General features: G+C 33.2%; 1 protein-coding gene across 1 annotated transcript in view; it reads left to right on the forward strand.

Annotated features, from left to right (window-relative positions):
* The window catches only part of LOC107996433 (homeobox protein Nkx-6.1), a 55524-nt gene extending 49441 nt beyond the window's left edge, over window positions 1-6083 (forward strand). Inside the window, exon 4 of the mRNA XM_062077841.1 lies at window positions 2015-6083. Coding sequence (XP_061933825.1) covers window positions 2015-2212 — 198 coding nt within the window. The 3' untranslated portion in view covers window positions 2213-6083. The remainder of the gene's footprint in view (window positions 1-2014) is intronic.
* Window positions 6084-11723: the final 5640 nt, after the last annotated feature.

An 11723-nucleotide genomic window follows, 5' to 3' on the forward strand; every position in this document is an offset into this window, starting at 1 on the left:
AGATTCATTTGTATTCACTATTATATTGTATAGAAACATTTACTCGTACTACTTACAATTAAGGATATAAATGATTCTTGAAACATATGAATGAAATTATTTTCTCATATTTACAGCAAATAACATCGACTAAATAAAAGAAAAATTAAAAAAGAGACGTACATTAATTTAATCATCATTAATAACAATAAAATCTCACAAAATTATAAAAAATAAGTTCATAACCTACAACTTGTCAAATTACTGACATTGTTAATTATAAATATTATTCATGCAAGAGAATATTGGAAATCTCAATTGTAAGGTATGCGAACAAATCTGATAAAACAAAAAAAAAAAACATTTCATCCGAATTTAATAATTCGTTTGCCCGATTTCGGATAACCGATATGTTGATCGAGTGATCGATCGAACGTTTTATCACCGCCGATAAAAGCGAAGAGAGCACAATAAAAAAGATAAGCGGGAACCAATATAGCCAAGAATCAATTTTTATGTATTACGAGTCCACGAAGACACTGCCAACCGTATCCGGATTGAAAATCGTATCCGGAAACCAGATTTTCATTTCGCGTTTGCTCTATCGTTACACTCGGCCCCGCAAGAACTCTACTTTATCGTCGAGCAACAACTTGTTCGAATTTTATCGCCCTTCCTATGCCTCATCTTTTTCCCTCTCGTCCAATTCTTGATTCAACTAACACGAGAAGCAAGGATTAAATAATACAGAAACATGAAGGTGAAACACAGATTTACAATTCTTCGAATATAACAATCCGTACACGTATTTCCAAGTGTATTCAAATTTTCTACGAATATCCTTACTCCAATTACAATGATTCGTCGATTTTCAAATGCAAAAGGATCGCCGATATTTCACGCGTCCACTATTTATTTGCTTACTTAAGAATCCGAATAAAACTCGTCAAAAAGCTCGACAAATAAAGCTTAGATCAACTCCGTCGTTGTCGAACTATCCCCTGGTATTGGAAAAACTGTGACGGAAAGGGTTAAACGCGGAGGGATCGACGTTTTACCGGTCGCGCAAACGGCGGCGTGGCAGTCAATCTCGGCCAGATTGTCCCAGCCTTCCTTTCTCTCCGTTATCTTAATTCCTCGAGTGTTTTAATTTTCATCCGAACAGCTATTAACTTTTACGGCTGGCCGTTTACTTTTTAATTCGTTTACCGCCTACACGCCCGGTTGCACCAACGCCGACGCGCCCGCTTATATCTTTAATTTAAGCTCTCGACTTGGCGGCCATTGAACAAGGCTGCGGATTGGCGAGGAAAGAGGGGCGCCACGGGGGTGGAGTTTAGTTGGGGTCACGCGGCGCTCGCCGCTATGGATAGAGGGTGGTTTGTGGGTGCAATCGGTACGCTCGAGTCCCGCCGCTCCCCTGGCGCCCGTTACGTTAATTAAATACATTGTTGCGGGGACACGGCCTCTCCTCCCGCGTATTTCCAGCTTTATAGATGTACAAGGGGGCCACCTTGAGCCTTCGTCTTCGTACCACCTTCGTCGATTTTCTTTTCTTCTTTTTCTCCTCTCCAGGTGTGGGTCACTTACAAACCCTCGCGTGGATTGTTTGGAGGATTCGTGAACTGGAGGATTGGTCGAGTGTGATAAGTGCGATCGGCCATGGACGCCATCTGGCGATTTTGTGTTAATGGACGACGTTGATTAATGTTGGAAAATTTATGCCGGTGCTTAAAGAAACGTTGGAGATGTTAGAAATTAATGAAGGAGGAGGTTTTTTTTTTCTTTTCTTTTGCTGAAGATTTCTCTTTCTTTGGGAATAATTGAACGTAAAATCATCGAATCGATGATATTACAAGCTTTCGTTGAAACGTAATTCGAAACTTTTCCGATTTTTTAATTTCAATACTCATTTTATCCTTTTGAAAAATTCAATTTTGGGAGTAATATTTTACTCGAATTAAAAAAGAAGGATTTATTTCAACAAAGAGACAAAAGGCAAGTTTCCAACGAGGCGATCCGTTTGTGATTGCAGGTATGGTTCCAGAACAGGCGGACAAAATGGCGGAAAAAGCACGCGGCCGAGATGGCGACGGCGAAGAGGCGGCAAGAAGAGGTCGAAGGCGTCGTCGCGGAGGGTGAGGATGGTTGCAGCGACGCGGAGGCCGAGGGAAACAGCGAAACCGCCGCGAAAAGGCTGAGAAGGGAGCTCGAGCAGCAGTATAGGCATTAAAACAAATGTGAGATGTCGATTCGAAGAAAGGAAACGAATCGAAAGACTAGATTCTGTACTAGATAGATTCGTGAAAGGAAACGAAGGAGTGTGTGGCGAAAAGGATTTTAAAAAATTTACAGATTCCCAGCCTGTTACGGTGCTTCGATTGTCGATTGTTTTGTGGATTGGATCTTGGCACAAGATGTTTCATAAATTTCTTCTTTCTAATTCCGGATTTTTTTTCTTTTTTCATTTGGAAATTGGTCGATCAAATCAAAATAAAGATTACAAAGATTTATAAAGAATTAAATTAGAAGAATTAATAAGATATAGTGTCTGCCAAAAGTTAAAGTAAATTCAAAATGATTTTTCTTCTTGTTTTAGTAAATATTTTTATCGAAAATGACACGTTGAAAAAGATCTTCATTTTCAAAAATTCTTTATTACGTTATATCGTGATAAAATGTAGGAATATTCAACTGAGGAGGTGGAGAGTTAAACTTTTGGCAGTTACTTTATTTCAGTTCGCGTATCATAAATCAGAAGTCGTAATAACATTACTACCCTTAACTCCAAGGATATTTATAGAATTAAAATTAAAACGAAAGATTCGGAAGAGGGGAAGTGGTCCAAATAACAAAATCTTTAATTTTGAAAGGACTGTGGACAAAGTTCCAAAGTTGAATAGAAAAATTTAGATGTTTCCAAATGTTAAAAAAAGTTTGAAATCATGGATGGAATCGTGCATGGAATCAAAAGAAGAAAAAGTAAATAGAATTTTTAGCTTTGAATAAAAAGCTTGGAATTCTGTTATCATAAAAAATTCTTTAATCAAAAATCGATTGGAAAATATATAATTGACTTCAAACATTTGATTTTCAAATTTGAAAATTCGTAACAATTTTTAATAAATATCGATCTCCAAATAATTTGTACAGATTTCCCGATAATATTTTTATTATATTTTTCTCAAAATATATTTATTATCACTTTTTCGTCGCATCCATTAAAAAAAAAGAAAGATTAAATTTCTTTTGTTCATACAATATTTACATCGTTAACGGAAAATATTTATATCGCCCTTTAATTAATAAAAAGAGAAAAAAAGACAAAAATCTTTGTTTAAAATGCCACAAAGACTGACGGGTTGAAAAAAAAAATTGAATATCTCCTATCCAATCGTCGAAATGCTATTGATTTGTGTCAAAGAGTATGAAAAAACGGATATTCGAAGCTTAAAATATAATATTGTGCCGTTAAAACGTGTTAACTTGTAGATAGAAGCGTTGGAGAAGAATGTATACGATTTTTTAAAATATAAAATTAATCGTGTGATTGACGTTGGCACGTATTACAACTATTATTAAAGAATCAAAGATCGATGCGTATCGGTTAGAAGAGGATAAACGAAATTCGATTGATTGATTTTTATACAAAATGTCGATGAAAAGATTTAAAAAAAAAAAAAAATAAAACTCGAAATTACGAATTGTTAAATAATTCTATTGGAGTAAAAGATAAAGATCGATTTAACGAATTTTCGCAAGATAATGAGTTTTAGTGGCACAATGGCGAGATCCCTATTTTCACATACCCATTTATTCAGATATCTTACATTGATAAATGCTGATAACGGATCACGCGTTATTTTCGTTTGGAAAAATTCCATCGACGAATTTTTAACGTTTATAGAGGTCTATCGTTTGTATATATTTGTATTAAGATGCCATATTATGCTATAACGAAAGGACGATCCTGCCGTCTGGATGTTAAAAGGATTTAACAAGCAAAATTATTATATTGTAACTGGAAGACAGTAATTACACGCATGCGATTATTTGCGGGATTTTGATGTTGGAGAAAGGAAAATAAAACCGAAGATATATTCCATAAAAATATCGAATTGGAATTTTTTTGAGGCAAGAGAAAGAAAAAAAATTTGTTTATAATAATGGCAAACGAGCGACAAATTAAATCTTGTATTTTAATTGTGGTATATTGAAAAGGAATTCGCTTTATTGATATTATTAATTTAATTAGTCGAGGATATTATTAGGATAATAAATTTCGACCGATGAATAAATCTAGTCATTATATAGTATATTAAAAGATAATTTATATGATAATTGTGATTAAGTTACAAAATGATTATTAGTTAAAGTTTATTAAGAATATCAGTTTAAACGATTATTGAGAAGGTAACGAATTTTAAAAGGTGATAATAATTTGATAATTTGAAAACATGAAAAGAAAAGATTTTGAGAGAGAAATGAAAATTGAAATTTTGGAAATACAAAAGTTAAATTTCAATAGTAATTTGATTAATAAATAAGCCCTGCACATATTATGTACAAAGAATAATTACAGCAATTCGACTGATTTTAAAAATGCATTTTTTTTTTTCGAAAACGAAGTCATCCACGCAATTTTATTATTCTCCGTTTAAGCCGCAGAATTTTTCTGATTATTACTTTTATCACGAATTACCAGATCATCCTATATTTATAAATTACTTTCTTAAAAGAAAACTAACTCTTCATTTCATTCGAATCTTGCCTTAAAATTGAAAATTTTTAGCGCTCATGGAAAAGTATCACATCGTTTAATCCTGCAAATAATTAACTATAATAATAATAAAAAAAAACGCCGGTAAGCTCATATTCAATTAAACAGCACGTGTAATAGTAAATATACGCTGAATATGCCATCACTATGAGCATAAATAAATATAAATATTCGAATAAATTAAATGCAAATGCGAAACGAGGATAAAGATTCGAAGAGAAAAATGTACGTAAGAAGAAAAGAATCGAACGATTCCCATTAAGAATTCTCTATGTATTTACGTCCCAGTGAATTATGCTAATGAAAGAATAAGCGGATCGAAATGAATTTTGTATATTCTGTAGATACGATAAACGTGAATGTGATATTTAACGTATTTAATAAGAATCTGACGTATAGATATATATAGGATGATTCTAGAGCGAATCGTTACAATTTTTTAACATATTTTGATCATTTTATAAATAAAAAAAAAAATACTTTATCAATAGTTCAAACAACAACTTTTTACCTTTATCTTTTCTCTTGTAGTGAATTCATTATTTTCGTTCAATTGATCATCTTCCGAGCAAATAATTTCCTATTTTTGCAAAATATAAAAATAAAAAATCTTTTATTTCCATTGTTTCCATTCACTTTCCTTAAAACAAAACAAAAAAAAAACAAAAATTTTAATAATTTGAAAATTTAAAAATTCAATTATTTGTAAAATTCGAGAATTTAAAAAAAAAATTCAGAATTTGAGGAATTTTTTGATTTAATTAAGAATTCGGATTAGAAAATTTGAGTGTTCGATCCTAGATATTTAATAAAAATATAAATATCAAACATAAAACCACTTCCGTGTTCAAAATGATTATCGTACCCTTAAAAATTATTGTCGAATCGCCCCAAAATCATCCAACGAGTAGGTGTTCCCCATTAAACTCGAAGAAGGCAAAAAAAATGAAAAAAACATAGGATCGTAGACGTACACGTATAATGTATAATCGCAGGAAGCGTGCAGCTAAAGAAGAGGAAGCGGAAGCCACTTGCAAGATCCTCTCGATACCCGAATCCAGCGCGCATTCTTTTTTAGCGCGGTTACCATTGTCGATATATTGCGAGAATGAGATTTTTTTCAGTTGGAAAGTTGTGATCGACTAACAAGTTTTGAAACGGAATAAATACGAAATGTGTAATGATCGAAAATGGCGGGTATACTAGACGTACCAATTACTCGAGCGTTTAACGTGTTACTGTACAGTATTTAGATAAATTGCTGAGCGAACGAGGTAGAGACAATCTGTATAAAATATTGTATAAATTATACATACGTGTTATCTATCGCTTGTGTATTATATCTCCAATTTAATAAATGGAACACGTATTACGGTAATTATAAAAAAAAAAAAATCACCTTGTGTTAATCTTTCATCGCCCATGTTTTAAGATATTTGAAGAATATCTTGATATTTTTCATTTTTTTTTTTTTTTTTTAGTTTTAAATTATTCACTAAAAATCTATCTGGGATATGAATTAAATGGTAATAACGTATTATAAATAAACAAATGAATCTTATGCATATGCAATTAGCAAAGAAATGACTAATTGGATGAAGAAATTAGATATTCAAAAATAATGAAATAGATTTTTCTAAAATGTTAAATGATAAAGTGTTTAGGAATTAAAATTGAAAAATTTTTCGAAGAAAAGCAATCTTTTGAAGAAAACGTGCAGGATATGATTAAAATCTCAGTCAAGAAAACAATGATTGAAAACATTTGATGATATATATTTTTAGAGCAAATTATGAAAAGTTTAATATTCCGGCACTTTGATAGATAATGTACGCATTTTTAATTAATCTTTCACGAAGATCGATGAAGAGCATATGGATAAGTAAATTGAAGATGAAAATCACCAAGGCCATCAGGAGCATTGATAACATGCAAGGGATCGTAATGAACGATGTACGGATGCGTTGCAGGGAACGCATCAATCATAAAGGAAGACACTTGAATGACGTAATTTTTAACACATTTACCATCGATTAAGTCCAACTGCCTCCAAGATAGCATCGATGAATACTAATCGGAGAGAAAAAATTATCACATACTTTCAAAATATTATATTACATGTTATAATTTCCTTTAAAATATAAAAATATCCTTCAAGGGGATTTACGAAGAAACTCAATTTTTTAATAAAAGTATAATATAAATAAATAAAGTAATGCTTAAATTTTTATGTCTCTTTTTCCTTTTTTTGAGATTTTGAAATTAAAAAAATTATTTGCGAATAGCGTATACATGCGCTCACAAATATCTAATATTTTATTAACTTGGAGCTTAAAAGCATTTATACCTCTATAAATTTTATTTCTATTCGTATATATTACATATTATTTTCTCCGTACAGATAATAAATACATTAGACTTATACGTCTCAAAAAAAGCACTTAAATAATATTAACCTGCACATATATCTCAAAAATAAAAAGAAAAGAAACCAAGGAAACATGCTTCGCATCCAAGAATTAACAAATCAAGAGACATTATATTTACATATTACACGAAGAACCGGAAGCTCCATAAAGTTCGGAAAAAAGCGCGGGCTCGAAGCATTTTCGTAACCCGTATCGATTTCGAATACGAATAGCCTTGTGATTAATGTTACGGGAGTTCTCGTGAGTCATAAAATTAGCGTTTCAAAGCGAGAGAAAGAGGAAGAAAGAGTAATCCTTACAACCTCTTTCCCGCCCACCTCCAGGAACGAGAAACGACAGAGGGAAGAGGGAAGGAAAAGGAGCGAGGGAAGGAGAGAGGAGACATTGGCAGTGTAAATTTATCGTGGTGTTAAGCCGTTAATATTTGCGCTTGCCGGCATTAAATCAATGAAAAATATTCTAATTGGAATATGAAAAAAGTTGGCACGCCGTGACAGAGGGTGCCGATGCCAATTGGAAATGAAGAGAGCTGTGGAGGGAGGGGAAAACTCGCTGTCCCCCCAACCACCCACTCGCTCGCCCACTCACTCGCTGCCCGCCGCAGCACCCTCGTATTACAGAATAGAATATAAATTGTCTTAACGAGAGGCGTGCAAAGAAAAATGGCAAAAAGTTTTCCCTTATCCTGCTATGAGAGAACGAGCGAGGGCTCGTTCGCGAACATGTATTGACCTATAGATTCTCGGACTATTTCACGCTACAAAGCAAGTTTACTAATTTCACGAATTGCCGTCTTTTTTACCGGCGTCGATTAAAATCACGTGGCATCGCTGCAACAAGAATGGCCGAAGGCAAGCTATTTTTTTTTCTTTTTTTTTTACGTCTCTCTAATTGCGTCGATTTATTTTACGCGATAAATTTCGAAATTTTAAAAATATGTGTACGTAGATACATGTAGATTCCATATTTAAGGTTAATTTCAAAGGAAATTATAATTTAAATCTCAATTGAATGAATTATTGAAAGATTTGGATTAAAAATTGAAGAAAAATTTGTTTTGTTGTTGAAAAATTACGAATTTAAAATTATTTTATAATTCAATTTTATTCATCTTTGCTCTATATCCACGCAATTTAAGTATTAAAGGTTGATAGAGGTCATACTTTTAAAAGTAGAAAAAGCTAAGCAAGATTAAATCTGAATACAACTTAAATCTCGATTGGTTTAGTTGAACTTGAATTGGATTAGATTAAATGTGAGTTAATAAAAACAGAAGTAACCTAATCATAATTAGACTTAACAAATCTGATTTATAGCAACGAGTAAATTTCAATTTTGAAATTAAAAACTTAAAAATAAGTCATCAATTTAATTTATTAATTCATTAACTTAACATTAACATAAATGTATTTTTTTTTTTTAGGTTAATTCACAAAAAAACTCAACGATTAAAAAAAAGAACTAATAAGGAAAATGCGAATCATCAAATCGAACTGCAAGAGTTGAAAATCCGATAATATTGGCAGCTAGAGATAACACGAGGATTTCAAAAATCACAGTATCCAATCATTCTACAAGCTTTCACTTCACGATCGCAATTCAAATTGTGAACGATGTTTCTTTTAATTTTATAATTTACAAAATTTATAAAATTTAGTAATTTAAAAGTTGGAAATTCTGTGTGAAGAGTTAAAAATCTCTGATGATTGGAGGATGACAATCGGCAACAGGAGGATTTCGAAGAACGCGGCACGCGTGAAGGTAAAAACCGCCCCCGCAACCCGTGACTCGACGATTTCCAACAAAGATCGACCGATCGTAATCCGAACTGCCAATAATTTCTCTTCGAGCCGACCGGCTGACACGAAATCCCAGGTTTTACTTCGAATACCGCATTGATTAACTTATCTAATCTAATTTAAATGCGAATGTAGGGGTGAAGGGAGTAGGAGACGGTGAGTGAGGAACATCGACAAGAGGAAACCAGAGACGGTAGCGGAGGGTAAAACGGGGTGGCTGTCTCGCTACCACTTTTCGTTCCGAGGACTGCAGGGGATGAACCCTTGTGGTGTAACCATGTGATACTACATACAAAGAGAGGGATAGATAGAGACGAAGAGTGGGAACATTAAGCGCGATAGTGAGAGCCCGGGCAAAGAACGAGACAAAGAGAAAAATGGGGATTCGAGACAATGTAAGGGTGGAGTGTTCGAATCCGAGGCGAGAGTGAACGAGAAAAGGAAGACACATGGAATGTGTGTATAGAGGATGTTTCAAAGTTATATGTCAATATAGGATAGAATAGGAAGAAAATTTATTACTTATAATAGTTAATACATTCTCTAATATAGTAGCAACGAGTTTATTGTAACGTTAAAAGTAAGTTTTATTAATTACAAGCTAATTAATTATTTCGTTAACTAACTATGCAAGATATACAAGACGAAGAAACTTTAACATACAGATTTTGATTACTTTTAGAAATTTAAAGAATAGAACATAGATTTAATATCGAGCAATACGTGACTTGCCTTATTATAAAAATTTCTTTACTGAAATAGTCTACGTATAATGAATTTTGTAAGGTATCCAAAATTTACGTCTACAAATTTTTTATAAAAAAAAAAAAAATTACACTTATGAAAGAAAAGATATTCCTTTCATCATCCTCTATCATTCTCTCTTCTAAAGCGCCCTAAATTTTTGAAATAGCCTGTACATCAAAAGAGTGAGAAAAGGGAAGAAGACATCAGGAAAGGAAAGGGTAGGAGGTGGTAGAGAGCGGTTGCACGAGATAATGAGAGAACCGAGGGTGAAACAAAATGAAGCGATCTAGTATGGGCGGATCGTAGGAGCAGTAATACGAACAGGGTGTACCGTGTTGAGTAAGGCGAGTTAGGGCATACAAACCGCTGTGTAACGTATCAAATCGAGTGCTGAATCCCGGATTAAATCGGCGCCGGGTACGAAACACAGTAGGGTGAAAAGTGGGAGAAGGGGGAGGAGGAGAGAACGACATCCGTGGAACGCCGGCAAAGACAAGGAAATCCACGTAGATACAATTTTGACTAACGCTAACGTTCGCGTGAATGGGAGACACGAACGGGCCCGAGAATTGTTCCCGTTTAATTTTATTCGCTGTAAACGCCGTCGAAGAAACATTGAACAAGAATATAATACGTTGAAAGTGAAATGTGTGAAAAGGATGGGTTTTGGATTTCTTCCATGAACTTGGTGTTAATTTTTCATTAGTTGCAATGACTCGATTATCTCGTTATTTTATATTTTATCATTTATCTATAATTAAATATATTGTTAATAGTTGCTAGTAAACTATAAATATTAAAGTATAAGTTATAGCATAATTATAATCAATGTATGATGATTGTTGCATATCATGCTCTTTACACGTGAACGATCGATATTTTACCATTCGTAAAAATACATGATTGACAGTGCAATAATAACGGCGATTACGACAATATTGAAACACCGGGTGACTTTGTTACCGAACATAACTGGGGGATTTCCCCTCTGATCCTCGGACACCCTAACTGCCCTTAACTTACTGAATTAGTTTCGCAAATTGAAGAATTCTTTATTTTCACTCCGTCTTTTGCCACTCTGTCATTTTCTGTAGTAAAAGAAGAATTTATTGGATGAATATTACATTAATAATAATATTAATTATATAATACCTATTATAATATTAAAATATGAATTTTCAATAATTCTTCATAGATTGTTTTCGATAAACACTGTATAATTGATAATGAGATACAAATCTCTTCTATTATATTTTATAAAACATAAATCAAAATAATTTTAATGCCTATTTAATAATTAATCTAAAATACTTTTCTAACTCAAATTAATAATTTTTGAAAAATCACACATATTTTGATCATATCATAATCTCTAATAAGCTTGATATAATCCTAACATAGTTATTAAATGATATATATTACATATATATATATCTTCAGGAGATTCATATAGTAAACTATATCACATTGCATCGGGCGCGTATTATAAATAAATTTGAGTTATATTAAATTATGTTAAAAAACAGAGTATATTAAAGACGACCCAATAAAAAGAAAAGAACATCGGTTTACATTTCTCTCTTTTGCCCCCCCCCCCCTCGAACATCGTTTACCATCCCCCCTTCTCTATTTATCATCCGACTACTCATCTGCTGACTTGTTATTAAATTAATCCTTCGTTTAGTCAAATTGATGCATTGATATCATAGAGCACTCATAACTCATGGCACCCTTTCCGCCACGATTAGTACACGCACACAGCCGTTTTCACGCGCGACCCCTGATTCAACGAAGTGAGGGGGGACTCTACTCTGCAATTCCCTATTTGCGCCGATGCAGACTCCACTATTTATTAACATCATTACTTATCATTTCAACTACTCGTGCATCACGATGACGTCACCGAGATAAATGCATCCTATTGGAGGACACACAGCTCAAGCTTTATTTAATGGTTACCACTAGATGCTTCGATTAATGACTAATGAG

This window comes from Apis cerana, linkage group LG8, assembly GCF_029169275.1.
Source record: "Apis cerana isolate GH-2021 linkage group LG8, AcerK_1.0, whole genome shotgun sequence".
NCBI classification, from domain to species: Eukaryota; Metazoa; Arthropoda; class Insecta; order Hymenoptera; family Apidae; genus Apis; species Apis cerana.